At 36.3% G+C, this 18684-nt stretch overlaps 1 protein-coding gene and 1 long non-coding RNA gene across 2 annotated transcripts; one reads left to right on the forward strand and one right to left on the reverse strand.

The window, feature by feature from the left end:
- Positions 1 to 1843: 1843 nt before the first annotated feature.
- On the reverse strand, positions 1844 to 5031 carry LOC307011989 (uncharacterized protein). Its single transcript, XM_079638136.1, has 5 exons — positions 4954 to 5031; positions 4753 to 4806; positions 4405 to 4596; positions 4125 to 4320; positions 1844 to 3830 (listed from the first exon to the last, which is right to left on the reverse strand). Exons 3-5 carry the CDS (start codon positions 4590 to 4592, stop codon positions 2985 to 2987), a joined length of 1230 nt encoding a protein of 409 aa, XP_079494262.1. The 5' UTR covers positions 4593 to 4596; positions 4753 to 4806; positions 4954 to 5031; the 3' UTR covers positions 1844 to 2984.
- Positions 5032 to 5132: 101 nt separating this feature from the next.
- Positions 5133 to 17912, forward strand: LOC307011736. The gene is made up of 11 exons (XR_013800472.1): positions 5133 to 5323; positions 7266 to 7450; positions 7851 to 10035; positions 14850 to 15907; positions 16035 to 16192; positions 16648 to 16747; positions 16825 to 16897; positions 17001 to 17085; positions 17160 to 17221; positions 17316 to 17400; positions 17488 to 17912. It is a non-coding gene; the product is annotated as an uncharacterized lncRNA (long non-coding RNA).
- Positions 17913 to 18684: the final 772 nt, after the last annotated feature.

Consider the following 18684-nt stretch of genomic DNA (forward strand, 5'->3'; position numbering starts at 1 on the left):
GTTATAACTATTTAAATGTTCAATTTTTGAACTGGTGGTGGCGCTATAGAGTTTGACTTAGAGTCTCAAAAATTGGTCCAATTACTATTCATTAGCATTACTAGAAGTGCACCAAATTTCATCATTTTCCTATGTACGGTTCATAGGGCTGTCATAGACTTACAGAGGAGGAAGAAGAATAATAATAATAATAAATATAGCTGCAAGCAGCAACACGGGGCCAAGCCCAGAAAGGGCTGTAGCGCAATGCAGAGCCAGAAGAGATAAAAGAGCAGAAATAGAATATACATATAGAACAGATATCTTCAGAAGTACAGATAGGATGAAATCAAAATGAACAGACGTTCTGATGAGAACGAACACAGAATGAAGAAAAAAAACACTTATTTCCAATCCTACAAAAGATTAGTATTGCTCTTATCTGGATAATAAAGGAATTATTCATACACATTTTGAAAGTTGTCCCACACGGACTTGAACCCACTATCTATGGGTCAGGTGCTTGTCACTCAGCTCTTTGCCCAAGTAGGCAGATGGGTTTATACACCACTAAGGCTATGTTTACACAGAAACGATCTGAAGAGAAAATGCAAAAGTGGTGTTTCGTTATTACTCTATTCTGCGTTTAGTCGAGTGTTTTGGGAGGGAAATCTGTGTGCATATGGTGACGTAAAAGTGTGTGAAATTTGATGTATGCACTCCAGGCGGCTAGGTGGCAATGTGAAGCACTGCCACACAACAACACCCAAGTCTGTGCACATGTGTACAACCTTCCTTTAACATGTCTCCCTAGTAGCGCAAAATCTAAACAACTGTACAACTGCGTAAAATACTCTTGAATGTAGATCAGAGCTGCTAGGGCATCTTGAAGATCCGATGCATGGAAATAATCCGACATGTTTGTTATTTTCCTGTACTAGCGTATGCCTGTGACGTAACCATGTACGCGACGAGAGCCACCGTGAGCAGACTTTTGCGTTTTTACCCTTTACACGGGAACGCGACGGTGGAGCGTTTTTAAGATTTCCACTCTGGAGGGAGGTTTCACTTTTTTGCGTTTTTAAGCCCCAAAAACGCTGTCGTCGTGTAAACGAAAGGCACATCCGATAAAATATTTTTACGTTTTCACCCGCAAGCGTTCTCGTGTAAACAGGGCCTTAATGTGAGAACGAATTTAAAATGACCAGATGTTGAGATGAGATTGAACCCAGAATTAACAAAAACAGACTTATTTGTATTCCAATAGTAAGAAAGAAGGACTCAAACCCCACTATCTATGGGTCAGGTGCCTGTCCCTCATCTTGTTGTGCTTCTTGGCAATCATGCATTTACACAGCTGGCAAAATTCAACAGTTCAAGTGAGTATCAACTAAAAATTAAGAATTTGTATAAAGATGTACTGCATGTTATATTGAAGTTGTCAGAAAGACACAATATCTTGAATAGAAGCAACTTTTGCACCACTTCTGGCCACAGTATCTTATGGACTGGGCAAGTGCCTCACAGGATTTGAACACAAGTGAAATGGTTTGTGGCTAAAATTCTGAGATTAACCAATTAGCATGCTAAGCTAACTAGCATAAGACAAACAAACACAGGCAAGGTCAACTAGAGAAGAATTTCTCGGGAATGATAGCAAATGTAAAAAAAAAATCTGTTCAGTCATTTCTGTGTGGCTCTTTCCATGTTTCCCTTTGAGGCTTGACTCGTAATAAAGTAAACTAACAATTACAATAGGGGCTAGGCCCATATTTTCTAACCCAAGATAAGACAACACAGATAATTGCTAATACACATTTACCAAGCTGCTGAGGAAACCTTTCAGTGTGATTAGGTCAAATGGAACAGTTTTATTTCTAGTCTGACAGAAATACAAATTAGTACAACCATCTCACAGATTATAAGTGAAATTTAAACAGTTTTTACTGGAATGGATAACTAAAGGGATGGAAAATGAATACTCAAGTGATGCAGTGTGAAGTTTAACATTTTATTCATCTTACAAGATGTTACAAATTATGAACTTGGAAAGAACAAATTATGAACATGGAAACAAAAGAGAAGTTGGAGAATGGAAATAAAAAGGTCACTTTAGACAAACTTTCAGGCACTTGAAACAACTTTTCCTAATATAACTTTGTTTTTATAATGAATTTTTGTTTGGTCGTTAGACGACATTATACATTTCGAAATTGTCTGCACATATATACATTTTTTTTTTAGAAACACCACTTCCCAGAACCTCCCTATAGGCATGCATGTGTGAAATGTATGGTGGAGAACTTCCTACAATGAATGAATGCATGCATGGCATTTGTTAACCCAATAAAAGAGGACATTGTGCAGACTAGGTGTCTGAATTGTGTAGGTGCGCTTGTACTACATACGTGTATGTAGATATTTATAAATGTGCCCATGTACTTGTATGTATAGTTAAGGTGTCTGAATTGTGCATGTGTGCTTGTATTACATATGTGCATGTAGAGATTTATAAATGTGCTCATGTACTTGTATGCATGTCTAAAGGTGTCTGAATGGTGTATGTGCGCTTGTACTACATACGTGTATGTAGATATTTATAAATGTGCTCATGTACTTGTATATATGCATGTCTAAAGGTATCTGAATTGTGTAGGTGCACTTGTACTACATACGTGTATGTAGATATTTATAAATGTGCCCATGTGCTTGTATGTATAGTAAAGGTGTCTGAATTGTGTATGTGTGCTTGTACTACATATGTGCATGTAGAGATTTATAAATGTGCTCATGTACTTGTATATATGCATGTCTAAAGGTATCTGAATTTTGTAGGTGCGCTTGTACTACATACGTGTATGTAGATATTTATAAATATGCTCATGTACTTGTATGTATGCATGCATGTAGGGCTTTGTACTGATGTGCATGTAGGGATTTATATAAAATGTTTATGTTCATGTGTATGCATGCGTCAGTAGAAGTGTATGAATTCATGTGTACATTTATTTTTTGGGATGGGAAGTTGTTTTTGTAGACTGAGGGTCATTTGTGGGTTGGATGACTGAAGATGGTATAGTGGATGTTGAAGTAGAGGGTGTGTTTTCTGTGAAGTCCACCATAAACTGTTCTAAATCTTCCTGGGATGGAAAGAGTGTGGAAGAGTCTGTAGGTGATGGTGTGATTATGATGTTAGGTATGTCCAATTGCTTGGTGTGAGGTTTGATTGTTTCGATGCGCGTTATATTGTTCTGATGGAGTGTAATGCTTACAGGTGGCAACTCAAGCAGTGAATCTATTATTGTGTGAGTGTTTGCAGTGTCCGGAACATTAATTATGGACTTAATGAATGTGTTCTCAATTTGGACATTTTTTATCTCTGTTGGTGTTTTGATTGTTAATGTGCCATGTGTGTAGTTTGTTATACATGATGATCTGTAAAATGTGTTACATTTTTCACAGCGAACTTTGGATGTAGATAGTGGCATGTCTGGAATGGGGTGTTTGAGTGGACAAATATGCAGCACATTAACTTTTGCTCCAATTATGTCAGCAGTGAGGTTGTGGGAAGTGGTGTGTTCTACTTGGCATGTGTTTTCATGACAAGTGATTTTTGTGAATTTACTATCTCTTGTTGAAGAGAGAAAGGTGGTCCCCTCAAATTTGCGAATTGAAATATTTGTGAATGAATACCAGCCATCAGTTGAAATGTCCTCTTCACCCCACACAGTAAGATCAATTGATGCAGTCTTATCGGCGATCATGTATGTGGTGTTGGTTAGGAAGGTCCCATCACGGACAAAGTTGTGACTCTGGCTCTTTTTTTGGATCGTCTTTGCCTTGACATTTACCTGCATAGAGGATTTAAAAGGAAAAGAAACAAAACCATTCACTCTAATTAACGGTAACTTCAAGTCATTCATTCTAAAAAATGCTAGGTTATTTCAACCCATGTTTGGGTCAAATATGGTTGGGTTTAAAACTAATTTATTATAGTACATTTAAACCAATGGTTGGGTTTGTCCATATTTAACCCAAACATGGATTGGAATAGCCCAGCAATTTATTAGAGTGTTGGTTTGTTCAATATACATACAATTTGAAAGTGGATGAACAGTTCAAGTTTAAATCAAGTTTTTACTCACACGTCTGTATGTGGTGTTTGTTTTGAAGATCTCAGATATGGTCAGATCTTCCTGGTTTGACGAAAGTGTTGGATTATAACTGTATTCTAGTTGGCTTAAACAGGATAAGGTGGACGAATGGGTGAATGTGATGTCATGTGCTCCCTCTGTTGTGAGCGAAGGGGTCAAATTGATATTGTGCAGGTGGACCGGACTCCTGTTTAAAAAAAAGAAAAAAAAAGAAAATGAAGACCAATAAACGCAAATTGAAAAGTCTGCATTTTCATAAAAGAATTCATACTTGTCATTGTTCACAGCTTTAAATTGAGGATGCATGTCAGCTTTGAAAACAACAAGTCTGCGCACTTTGTGTTTTTCCTGTAGCTCTGCATCAAAATATGTTCGTTTTGTGCCTTTTTTTATCTCAGAAATATTGTGTATGTAGCCCACAAGCGAATGTTGGCCTGTATTTTTCGGGTCTCCTTCCATACTTCTAAAAAAAAATAAAATACAAAAGTATAACAGTTAAATGTACATTGAGAGAATGACATAAGTATGGAAAGAGTGCAGTTGATTTCTTAAAGTAGTAAATACAGATACTGGAATGCTTCTAGAGTTGCAAAATTTCAGTAACTTCTATTTGCATTACCTGTTTCACGCAGATGTCAACTAGTTGCCTTGCCTGGATGTCAATAGTCTTTTCCTGAGATTTAAAAGATATTCAAGAAATTGATAAAGAATGGACATAATTAGATTTTAGTGGATTTCCTATTAGCAACCTTCTGGTTATTTATTTTGAAAATATACCTATGTTGATAAGAAAAAGTCAGTATTTGAGCATTAATATTACCTTTTCGTTTTCCTTTGTTGTCTTTTCAAGATTTACTTTAACTTGTCTACTCAGTATAATATATTCTATGTTGTATATGAGAACGCTATAGACATAGTTGCTCATTTAAACATTCATTTGATTTGATTCAGCTGATTCTCGTCAGCCTCATTGGTTGTTGGGGTAATAAGGTTATTGCTTCAATTATGTATAAACATATGTTAAGATCAAATTGAATGCATTATCACACCCCAGTCCAGCAGGTGGCAGTAATGAACCATTAAAGTGAGTTGCCAACTGCCATTAAATTGAAAGAAGAAGAAGAAGAAGAAGAAATTGAGTGCATTGTGCTAGTGAATATAGAAAGGTCATGCCAAGAAGAGAATCTTTGGTGAGCCGATAAAGAAAAAAAGAAGCAAGGTTTTTAAATTATTTAATTAATGTATTAATTAGGTTTCTTTCAGAAAAATATTCCGAAAAATGGGCCATCAGTAACAATGTTTTATTTATGTCCTGTGAGATATTTAATTGATGAATCAGCAGCAAGAATCTTGCTGAACTTCTGTCTTCCTACAGCAGGTAAGATTTTGTCAGAGCTCATTGTGCTGTGGTGTTATTTCTGTGTGTTTTTAATGTTGTAAAAGTTTACAACATCTGCGTTTTGAGTGTTGTTTGCAATAAACATTTTGACAAATTTGGTGTCAATGGCTGCTGCTTTGAAATGTTTGCTCTTTACACTAATTTAAAGTTTAGCAATGTCAGTGCAGTCTTTGTAAAATGTAATTCTGCTGCTTATTTGATAATTAAATGTGGACAGTACATCTGACATTTAGTTTAGCATTGTTAATCTTGTTGGTAAATCACACATACACAAACAAAGGAATTGAATGAGCCAATAACTGGGCAATTTTTAAAAAATGTGCCAATCATCCAATATGCAAAACACACACACACTTCAAAGTCCTACTGCAAGATTTGTTGATGCTTCCAAACAAAACATGTTTTACATTGTTTTTTTCTTATCTGTTCGGTACTTTTTGAGTTATTGAAATTTGATATTTTTTGTTTGAAAAAAAAAAAGGATTGTCTCCTACATTTATAAATGGATGTGTTTTTATATATGCATATGTTGGCACCTTTATAAGGTCTCACCCAACACAAATGTTTTTAAACATTCCACAATTGTAACTTTTGTATTGTAACCACAATTGAGGTTAAGTTCGCTATAACAATGTTTTGTAGAGTTCAGCCTATATGCAGCCATTGAGTACTATAGCCATCTAGTGGCTATTGATATTAATGCTTGTTTTGTCATTTTTATACCAACATGTCACCAGATGTTACCAAAGTCACCACATTTTTAGGTGTTGGCTGTCTGAACTTACTGGAGTTTTTTTTTTTACTAAAGTTAAATAAATAAAAATAAGCATATTTTAGGGCTGCAATGTGGATATGGTTTAATGTGTAAAAATATGGAAAGTTAATGCACGCCAAACTAAGCTTTATTTTTATTTTATTTTTCATGTGTGCTGGTGCATTGATAAAAGATTGCACTGAGGTAAGTAAAATTTGACACTTTTAAATTAAGGGTGACACTTCTATAATATAATAATTGATGTCAGTATTAAATATTAAATTGATATGATTATTTGTAGTGTTTAAATGGCAATTGTTATCTGCTTGTGTCGTCTTAAGATAAAACTTCAGTCATTTATGTGTAATTTTGTATTTGTTTTTACAGATGCCCCGGCCAAAGAAGAGGTCTGCAATAGCCAAGAGGCTATATGCACAACGATGTGCAACAGAGGCTGCACCGCTTCCTCTCAAAAAAAGTCAAGAAGAGGCTGCACCGCTTCCTCTTAAAATAAGTCAAGCAGAGGCTGCACCGCTTCCTCTTAAAATAAGTCAAGCAGAGGCTGCACCGCTTCCTCTTAAAATAAGTCAAGCAGAGGCTGCACCGCTTCCTCTTAAAATAAGTCAAGCAGAGGCTGCACCGCTTCCTCTTAAAATAAGTCAAGCAGAGGCTGCACCGCTTCCTCTTAAAATAAGTCAAGCAGAGGCTGCACCGCTTCCTCGTAAAACAAGTGTAGCCGAGGTTTTGCCGCTTCCTCGTAAAAAAATGGTAGGCACGCAGTCAAAAACGCAGTCAAAAACGCAGTCAAAAACGCAGTCAAAAACGCAGTCAAAAACGCAGTCAAACCCAATAAACAAATGTATGAACTCTGAACAAAACTGTGAAATTTACAGAAATGTATATGAAAATGCTTTGAATACTTTATCTGCATATGTTGAATTTTCACAGAAACCATTACTGAAAGGTTCCTTTCATCAAGGTGATGCCCGCTTTGGAAATTCACGTGGCAGACAGTGTGGTGCCATCAGTTTGACAGCAGTGTTGAAAAGCAAGATGAAGAACGTGCTCACTTGGACGAGACAAGATCTTGATGGTGTCTTAGTGGCAGGAACACACCTTTATGAACGGTTACGGAATCAGGGTAACATAAATGACCGACAAGTGGTGGGTAGAAATTACATTGCAGTCCACGAGTTACCAAGGAGACATGTCCTGGGTAATACTGTGTTTTCAATAGAGTATGCAGAGTCTCTCACTGGATTTGTTGATGTTGATGACTATGATGCAGCATTAATAAATGTGGCCATGCCAGTTGATGTAGCTCTTCAGCAAGCTCTACTGAGTGCTGATGCTTTTCTTTTATGTATCTGTGCCAACACATGTGCAGTTATTAAGGAGGGTTCATGGTATGCCTTTGTTGATTCTCATGCTAACATGACAGAGACTAGTTGTGTTGCTTATCACAGCACCATAGAATCTTTGTATGACTACATTAATAAGATGGCACACTCATTTGGTGTAACTGCACCACGATTTGAGGTAACTGGAGTTTCCGTTCATGCAGATTCTGAAGTTTATCACTCGCTGGAGGCAGACCGCAGCAGTTTCCCATGCTCTTCCGGTAAAGCACTTTACAGTGAAGTTCTGAAACACAAACCTGTGACAACTGAGGTAAGGTCATCTGACTTTCAAGTACCTAAGGTTGATGTTCAAAATAAAAGCACTGCTGTTCACATGCCACAACCAGTGTATAATGTGTTGAGAAGAGAAAAGCCAGCTGAACCCTTAAAGAAATGCATTACTAAGTCCCACTCGCTTGAGGCAGACCACAGCAGTCGTTCACGGTCTTCTGGTAAAGCACTTTACAGCGAAGTCTTAAGATGCACACCCAAGGTATGCACATCTGTGACAACTGGGGTAAGATCATCTGACTTTCAATCACCTGAGGTTGATGTTCCAAATACAAGCAGCACTAACCTTTCATTGTCACATCCAGTTTGTACTGTCTTGCCAAGTAAAGGAAAAAGGGGAAGTAAAAAGCAGGATGAGCAGGTCTCTAAGAAACAGGTCAAAAAATCTCATGTTGAAAATGTTGTAGTAGATGACATCATTATTACTGATGTTACAATTCCAGAAACATGTTTTTCTCCCTTGACTCTTAGCGATCAGCAAGCTTTATGTGAACTCTTGCTTCTAACAAATGTTAACAGTGACTGTGATGTTGCAACAAACTTTGGTCCCATTGCAGGTCCGTGTCAGACAAAGGGTATAAAACCAGATGGTAACTGCTTTTTCAGATCATTGGCATATGCAATCTGTGGAAGTGAGGAGAAGCATTTGAAGATTCGCCGTGCCGTTGTCAAACACCTGAAAATGAACACTTCAATATTTCAGAGGTATGTGAGAAGTGAGTATACTTCAGTAGAGGACTACTTGACACAATCTAGAGTCTATTATTCTGGGTCATGGGTCACTGAAATTGACATCTTTGCTTCTGCTGATCTGTTGAAAACCACCATAATGACTTTTAATGATGGACGGTGGAATGTACACAAACCTACTGGAGAGGTAATTTCAAACAATGCAATATATCTGAAAAACTGTAATGGTAATCATTATGAAGTTGTCACATGTGTTAAGCACAGAGAGCAAGACATTTGCGCAGGGAAATGTGAGAATGCCACTTCAAATGAGGTGAGAATGCCATGTCTGCGTAAAAGGAAGGTAAGCGACGCCACACAGTATGATCAAGAGAGATACTTGAAGAAACTGAAGGATCAGAAGACCAAGTATGATAATGATATTGATTTTAGACAGAAAAAAAAGAAAGCTCTTTGTGAGAAATATTTGAAACATTGTCATGTTCGTTTGATTAAGTGTGAACGTTCTAAGGCCAAATATTCAAGCAATTTTCAGTTTCAGAAACATGTTTGCCAGTATTCTCAAATGAAATATAAAAATGATGTCTCATTTCAGGCGGCTACACGTGAGTATTCCAAGAAGAAATATCTTCAAAATGTGCACTTTCAAGCAAGAGTGTGTGAGTATTCCAAGAAGAAATATCTTCAAAATGTGCACTTTCAAGCAAGAGTGCGTGAGTATTCAAAGAAGAAATATCTTCAAAACGTGCACTTTCAAGCAAGAGTGCGTGAGTATTCAAAGAAGAAATATCTTCAAAACGTGCACTTTCAAGCAAGAGTGCGTGAGTATTCAAAGAAGAAATATGTTCAAAACTGGGATTTCAAAGCAAGAGTACGTGAGTTTTCCAAGAAGAAATATCTTCAAAACCTGGACTTTCAAGCAAGAGTGCGTGAGTATTCAAAGAAGAAATATGTTCAAAACTGGGATTTCAAAGCAAGAGTACGTGAGTTTTCCAAGAAGAAATATCTTCAAAACCTGGACTTTCAAGCAAGAGTGCGTGAGTATTCAAAGAAGAAATATGTTCAAAACCTGGTCTTTAAAGCAAGACTGTGTGAGTATTTAAAAACAAAATATCGCAAAGATCTAAACTTTCATTTTAGTAAAATACAAAAAGGCTGTGAGATGTATGCAAAAAAAAGAGAAAAACACAAAGACATGGGTGTTGCAATTGCCAGTTTTCGTCGAGAAGTGAGTAGAGGTCCAGAGTTTGTGTGCTGTGTCTGTCACCGTTTACTTTTCCGAAAGCAGGTTACTGAATGCAAACCAGAAAACTATGAAAACAAAGGAGAAACAATTGCTGCCTTGGCGAGAAGATGCATCACACTGAGGTATGTGCATGTTTGTGAAGAAAAATGTCATAATCCTTTTGTTTTTTCTCCAAGGTGCAAATTGTGGATTTGTCCAACATGTCATCGCAAAATCATCAGGGGAAAACTGCCTGAAGAGAGTGTTGCTAACAATATGCATGTGGCGGACATTCCAAATCATCTAAAGTCTCTTAACTCGTTGGAACAACATCTTGTTGCACGTAACATTCCTTTTTTGAAGTTACTCTGTCTTCCACGTGGAAAACAAAATGGTTGCCATGGACCTGTGGTGTGTGTTCCTGTAAATACTGCAGATGTTTCAAATATTCTTCCACGAAATGAATGCGATGACAAGATGATAAGAATAAAGCTAAAGCGCAAGTTAACATACAAAGGGCATTATGAGTACAAGCATGTACACACTGATCGTGTTAGAAATGCTCTGAGATATTTGATCAGGTGCAATAAATTGTACAAGGATGTGGAGATTAACGAACAATGGATCAACTCGTTGAGTGAATCAGAAGAAAAAGTTGCTGATGAAATGGAGGAACAAACTGTAGTTGAAAAGAGTGAAGAGGAAAATGATACTGAAGAACAGCCAGAGGAAGATTTGACTTATATCAAAGAGCAGAGTGGTCTTTTGTCAGACACATGTTTACAACCTGTCGATCTTGGTTCGGAAGTCATTGATCAGCATTTTCAAGATGTGTTAAATGTGGCACCAGCTGAAGGTAACAGTCCTGTTAAATTACTGTCTGATAAAACCAATGAAGCAAAATGTTTTCCTGTTCTGTTTCCAACTGGTGGTCCAACATTCCATGATGAGAGAGAAAGAAAGATCTCACTTTCACGGTACTTAAATGCAAGAATCCTCAATGCAGACGGACGTTTTGCACGGAGCACAGACTTCATTTTCTATGCTCAATACATGTCAGAGTTGGATCAAATTGTATCCAATGTCTCGATTGCTTTGCGAAAAGGGTCGGACAAGAGGTTGTTGAAGGGAGTAACCTCAGATATGCTCACAAATCCAGAGTCATTAGCTAAATTATTAAATTATGATGAAGGCTACAAGTTTTTGAGACCAGTCCGTGGAACGCCACCCTATTGGCAATCAACTCAAAAAGATCTTTTTGCCCTCATAAGACAACTAGGTATTCCAACTTTCTTTGCATCCTTTAGCTCTGCTGATCTCAGATGGCCTGAAATGATTAACACCATCTTGGAGCAAGAACAGAAAAATGTAAGTGTTGATGAGCTTGACTGGTCTGAGAAATGTGGACTAATTAGACGAAACCCAGTCACTGCTGCGAGGATGTTTGATTACAGATGGCATTGTTTTTTGAAAGATGTCATTATGTCACCTGCTCAACCTATTGGTAAGATCAAAGACTACTTTTATCGCGTAGAGTTTCAACAGCGTGGATCTCCTCATGTTCATTGTTTGTTTTGGGTTGAAAATTCTCCAAAGTTAAATGAAGACAATGAAGACAATGATGCTTTGGTTGCTGCTTTCATAGATCAGTATATAACTTGTGAGACACCAGGAGAGGATGATGCAGAACTTTCTGAAACTGTGAACAGTGTTCAAAAGCACAGCACCAGACATTCGAAGACATGCCGGAAGAAAAAGACAGTGTGTAGATTTAATTTTCCACGACCTCCATCTAGCCGCACCTTTATAACGAGAGCTGTGCAAGATGACTTGAAAGGCAATGATGGAAATGAGACCGCAAGTGCCATTTTGAAGAAAATCAAAACTGCATTGACAGAATCTGAAGTCAATTTTGATTCAACAGATGCCTTTTTCCAATCCATTGGAATTAATCAGGCTGTATTTGAAAAGGCATACAAGAGATGTTCCAAAAAGAAAAGTGTCGTCTTGAAGCGAAGTCCAAAAGATGTTTGGGTAAATCAATATAACCCTCATTTATTGCGTGCATGGCAAGGCAACATGGATATCCAGTATGTGACAGATGCTTACTCTGTAGTGGTTTATATTATTAGTTACATCACAAAAGCAGAACAAGAAATGGGACTGTTGTTGCAACGTGCACAAAATGAAGCCATGAATGGAAATCTCGAAGCAAGATCATCGTTAAAAATGTTGGGAAGTGTATATCTACACAACAGAGAAGTTTCAGCACAAGAGGCTGTGTATCGCCTAACAGGTATGCACTTGAAAGAATGCTCTCGCAAAGTCCAGTTTATTCCAATTGGAACAGATCCTGTGAAAATGAGTTTGCCTTTGCGGGTTCTCCAAAGCAAAGATGACCATTCTGGTGAAGAAAATTCAAGTTTTTGGATGAATAGTTTGGTTGACCGTTACAAGAGTAGACCAAAAACGGAACATTTTGAGATTCTATGTCTGGGCAGTTTTTGCTCCGAATACAGGATATTGTCAACATCTGAGCTATCTTCACAAAAGAAAGAAAATGTGATCAAGCTTAACAACAATTGTGGGTTCATGGTCAGAAGATCTCGAACTGAACCTGCAGTAATAAGGTATCCAAGATTTTCACCATCAAAAGATCCAGAAAAGTACCATCATTCACTGCTACAACTTTTTTTACCATATTATGAAGATTGTCATCTAAAGCCTGAAAAGTTCCACACTTATGAGGATTTCTACAAAAATGGTGCTGTCAAATGTGGAGGTAATGTGATTGGAGTCAAATCTATTGTTGATTCTAATCGAGCACTGTTTGAAAAGGACAGTGATGAATTGGACCGAGCTCAACAGGTCTTGGAGCTGGGTGTTGATTTGGAAGATGCTTGGGCTACATTGTGTCCTGAAACAGAGAATGTGCGTCATGAATGTATTGAGCTAATGAAGAACAACATACTTCCCGAAGAAGATGATTCTGACACACTTATTCCAGATCTTGTAGCGAACCCTCGAACTGCATTCACAATTGAGAACAGTAATGCTACAATGTCTCGAGATGAAGCACTGTGTTTATTAAGATCATTAAATGCTAAACAGTCTGCAATATTTTACAAAGTTCGTGAATGGTGTGTACAAAAACTGAATGGAGGAAACCCTGAACCATTTCGCTTGTTTGTTACTGGTGGAGCAGGCACAGGAAAAAGCCATGTAATTAAAGCAATATGCTATGAATCTTCTAGACTCTTGTCTCAGCTGTCTGAAAACCCTGAAGAAAGGAGTGTGATTTTGTGTGCATCTACTGGAGTAGCCGCATACAACATTGGCGCTGCAACCATCCACAACACTTTTTCAATTGGTGCTAGTGTGAAATTGCCATATCAACCATTAAGTGATGACAAAATCAATTCTCTGCGTTCCAAACTTGGAAGTTTGAAGATTTTGATTATAGATGAGGTATCCATGGTCGACCATCACCTTTTGTCATATGTTCATGGGAGATTGAGACAAATCAAACAAACTGGTGATTACTCCCTCTTTGGAAAGGTAAGTCTTGTAGTTGTTGGAGATTTTTATCAGCTGCCACCTGTTAAAGGAACTCCACTCTATGCTGATACAAAAGGTGTGAACCTTTGGGAAAACAACTTTGAAATTGCTGAACTAACTGAAGTTGTTAGGCAACAAGATGCATCCTTTGCTGAAACCTTAAATCGTCTGAGAGTTCGTAAAAAAAATGAACCTCTAAACTCATGTGACCTCAACATGTTGAAGCAACGTGAAACCGGAGAAGAATGCGGGGATGTTCATATATTTCCTACAAATAAAGAGGTTGATGAATACAATATTCGGAGACTAAATGAGGTTTGTCCTGAGGCAATCAGCATTCGAGCTCAAGATTTTGAGAGAAATCCCAAAACTGGTAGGATTGAAAAAAAAGTTGGATTTCATGCAACTGTTTTCAACTCCTGTTTGGCTAAATGTGTTTCCTTGGGTGTTGGAGCGAGAGTAATGTTGAAGAAAAATGTTGATGTTTCGGACGGACTTGTGAATGGAGCCTTTGGTACAGTTGTCCATATTAGCAGAAGTCAAATACAGGATGATGATTATGTTGATGACTTTCCATCAGCCATTCATGTGGAATTTGATGATCCAAATGTGGGAAGAAGACAAAGGTTAAACCAACGACATCGATTTTCCCCAAATTCTATAGTAATTGAAGTTCAAGAAGATCAAGTTACAAACAACGGTGGTTTAAGACGTCAATTTCCACTTAGATTGGCATGGGCATGCACCGTTCATAAAGTCCAAGGGCTCACAGTAGATAAAGCGGTTGTATCTCTTGACAAGATATTTACTGCAGGACAAGCATATGTTGCATTGAGTCGTGTGAGAACTCTCAATGGACTAATAATTCAAAACTTCAAGGAGTCTGCAATCTACTGTAATGATCAAATTGATTTGGCAATGAGACATATCCCAAAATTTCCACTAGAAAGTCACAATTTCTCAAAGACGCCTGGTACATTTACAATTGCTCTTCACAACGTACAAAGTCTTCAAGCTCATGTTCAAGATCTCCAAGCTAGCAGACAGCTTATGAATGCAGATTGTATTTGTTTAACTGAAACATGGTTAAAAGTGGAAGACAAAGTACAAATACCTGGATTTATTTTCAATCATAATCCAAGAGCTAAGTGTTATGACAACAGCACTCCACTTTTCAGTAACTTAAAACTACAGCGAGGAGGTGGGGTTGCAATTTACTCTTGTGAAAACATGTCTTTTAAAGTCATTATTCCAGAACGTTGTAATTTGGAATGTTTGTACTTCTCAGTTCCACATGTCAACTTGAATGCTGCTCTTCTGTACAGGCCTAATTCATATCAAATTGATGTGTTTCGACAAAATCTGTTACATGTCATTGCTGACCTGGAAAAACATCCAGGAAAGAAGGTAATCATGGGAGACTTCAATGAAGACAACTTGACATCATCTTCAATTGTGAAACTAATGGAAGTCCATGGATACAGTCAACATGTGCAATGTCCTACAACTGAAAAGGGTACGTTACTAGACCATGTCTACGTTAAAGATGCAGAAAATGTCACAATTGAAATTGTTTCAACTTATTATAGTTACCATGAAGCCGTTCTAGTTTCAATAAGGTAATTGGCATTTTTGACACAAAATCAAGACTGTATAACTGCATTTTTCTTTTCTGTGCCCCTACCATGCTACAATTAATCTGAGATTGAGGTCCATGAAGGTTTGTTCAAGTTCACAAGTGAAAACGTATTAGATAATTCATTTAAAATCATGTCATTCAGAAATTACAACGGATGAATCTTTATTTTTTTAAAGTCCAGTAGCATGTTATCAAGAGAGCTTTAGTCATGTAAGGTAATTTGTTTGATTTATGTATACATGTTATGACTTATATGTATATTAGGGCTGTGCTATGTATTGAAATTGTCAAAACATCACAAATGTATATATCACAATATGCATATTGCAAGTGCTTGCAATAACTGGGGTCACGAAAAAAAGATTTATTTCATACAGTGAAAACAAAGCAGTGTTTTATTTTTACATGCGATTATTCAGTTTCTTTTTAATAACCCTAATGGAGGATAAACTTAAACATTGCTGTTCAGAAGTTAAAGGGATGTTTTTTGTTACTAAAAGAATGTGAAATGCGTATATAGTTTATATAATTTTATTAAACATTTTGAGTTTATTACACACTTTAAGCATTATCATATCGAATATCGCATTAATGAGTTGTCACATAGCATTTTTCTTCAATATCACACAGCCCTAATGTGTATGATTTATGTATATAACTACAATGTCTATTCTATAATTGTCCATACCATTGTGACACATCTTGAGATTCCAAGTTCCATAGAGTCCTGACCATTCCATCCATTGTTCATCGGCCACCACCCTACACCTTCCATAATTATGGATCTTTCTGGAGTTCCAAAGCTACATCCAGTCAAGGTTTGTGTAGTTTATGCATTTAAATTGTTCAATTTGTGTTTCTGATTATTCTTGATCTGTTTAAGACAAGGTTTCTGTTTTTTTGGCTGAAAGATGTTTTTTTTTTTTTATCTAATTTCTGCCCTAGTCCAAGCCATCCAAACAACACTGCATGGTTCCAAACAGTATAGAAAGCATCCACAAAGACTGCCTGCTGCATTCCTACAGTTGTCTTAATAAATCCCAATTAAGTTAATAGGATTACAAGAAAACATCTATAAACAATGGAAAACTTCACAAAGAAAGGTAAGTTGACATTATTATGTACATTTTAGTAGTTAATAAAAAAAATATCTATCGTTCATTGCATCAACTAACAATATAATTAATATATTTATAAATTGCAATGTCCACTTCTGACAAAAAGGCAAACAGACATAGTGTATACATTAGCAAAATATTGTTAACTTCACTTCAGCAGTTCAACAAATGTTTTTATTTTTATTTTTTTTTATTTCTGGAACCCTAAGTTATAACTTCAATATACCCATCACAAGATTCTCTATTCCATGAACTTTTTTCAACATTTGTCAAGCAACACAATAACTACAGTTGATAGTTTTTAAGTCCATACATATCGCTATACAAATGTCCACAAAAGGTATGCTAACAGATTATGTATATGTTAGTTGCGAAATGTTTTTAATGTAAAGACTTCACTTATAGCACTTTGTTGAAGGAAAGTAATATTTTCATTTCAGATTCCTGAAATTCACAGAAGTCTCAACTTCCTCCATATACCACCCATCACAAGATTCTCTGCTCCATAAACTTTTATAAAAGCACACAACTGATAAAACGGTAAGTTGTATTGAAGAAAATTTAAGTTGTTGACATTTATACAAGCACTGGATAATCTACAAGTGGTACATTTTTAGGTTTGTCCAGCAACTCCATAAGTACAGTTTATATTTGGAAGTCCATACATCCCTATACAAATGTCCACAAAAGGTATGCTAATAGACCATGTATATGTTAGTTGCAAAATGTTTTTAATGTGAAGACTTCACTTATTTCACTTTTTCACTTTATTGAATGAATGTAATATTTTCAGATTTCTGACATTGACCAAAGTCTTTACTTCCTCCATATACCCATCACAAGATTGGACTTTTATGAAGCGCACAACTGATAAAACGGTAAGTTTTATTGATGTAAATTTATGTTGACATTTATACAAGCACTGGTTAATCTATTAATAGTACACTTTCAGATTTGTGCAGCAACTTGACTACAATTGACAGTTTGAAGTCCTTATGCAAATGTCCACCAAAGGTAAGCTAACAGATCAAGTCTACGTTAGTTGCAACATGTTTTTAATGTAAAAACTTAACTTATTGCACTTTGTTGAATGAATGTAATATTTCAGATTTCGTCATAACCACCTCCCATATGCCAATCAAAAGATTTTCTGTGGTATGAACTTCTGTAAAGTGTACAACTGATTGAAAATGGTAATGAACAATGAATATATTCAAACTTGTTATTGAAAATGTATCATTTTGTGATTTTGAATATTGCTTTTCCCCTTCTAACAATAGGGATGACATTCTTCTCTTCAACTTTCAATTGAGAAAATGTTCTGGAAAAAAAAACTGGAAACCTATGCAGACAGTCAAGTTATTTTACAACTGAATACATAATCTCCACATTAACAATGTTGAATGGATGGCTTGTATTACATTTGGCCTATGTATAGTTACTTTAATATGTGCCAGCCAAAAGAGGATGGCATGCCCCTGCTGAGTCTGGTTCCTCTCAAGGTTTCTTCCTTTGCCACTATGCTGATTTTATTTCACCCTTTGACCCATGATATTCCACAATTCTATTTAAGGGAGTTTTTCCTTGCCACTGTCGCCTTTTGGCTTGCTCACTGGGGTATGAAGGCACAACATGTTTAAAATAAAAATGTAATATTTTTTTAAAATAATTAGAATATATATTTTGTCTCTGTGGTCATTTACTTCATTTTAACCTCTATTTTCTACTTGTACTGAATGGATATAGACACTACATTTAGTATATTAATTGATCATACACAAACTTGATGTCTTTAACTATGTATGCAATAAAAGAGCTTGGTGGATGGGAGCATTTACATAATATTCATTTAATTTTTAGTAGGCTATTATTCAAGAGTGTTTTTTATTGTTTTGACTTCTTGTAACTGACTGTCTTCAGGACAACAGTTAAAATGTTGTCTAACCTAAATGGTAAATATGCTATTGTGTGATATTTTTTTAAAAATATTTATATACTTTATAAAGTATGATTGTCAGTGATCTTTTGGAACAGACAGAAATAATTAGCTCTGCTCTCTAGCTCATTACACACAATGCACAATGCAAAGAAATTGACATGAAAATTAACCTATGAAGGCAAAAAAAATTCTATGAAGAAAACTGCTATTGCAAGAATAGCAGAAATTCAAGGACCGCTTTAGCAATCCTGTTTGATCACACAACTTTCTGGATACTCTAGACTTCAGGTGAGATTCAACAGAACGAACAATGTTTCTAATCGCAAATTTTTTTCCTGGATTATAAAGGAACAATTTTATAAAGTTGTCATACACAGGACTCGAACTCACAATCTCTTGGTGATGTGACTGTTACTCACCTAGTTGCACCATTGGTTAAACCTTTTATTATACTGTTTTTACCATGATGCCAAAATTCATTTAATCAATTGTGAATATATGAATGTGCCACATATTATATTCTTGAGTTACTTATCAA

The sequence above is a fragment of the Phoxinus phoxinus genome (genome assembly GCF_949152265.1).
Source record: "Phoxinus phoxinus genome assembly, chromosome: 15".
Taxonomy (NCBI): domain Eukaryota; kingdom Metazoa; phylum Chordata; class Actinopteri; order Cypriniformes; family Leuciscidae; genus Phoxinus; species Phoxinus phoxinus.

Coding starts and splice junctions, on each gene's coding strand:
- LOC307011989 (XM_079638136.1), bottom strand. CDS start 4,592: ATGGAAGGAGACCCGAAAAATACAGGCCAACATTCGCTTGTGGGCTAC. Junction 4,321..4,404: donor AAAGCTGTGAACAATGACAA/GTATGAATTCTT, acceptor TTTTTTAAACAG/GAGTCCGGTCCACCTGCACA. Junction 3,831..4,124: donor CAAACACCACATACAGACGT/GTGAGTAAAAAC, acceptor TCCTCTATGCAG/GTAAATGTCAAGGCAAAGAC.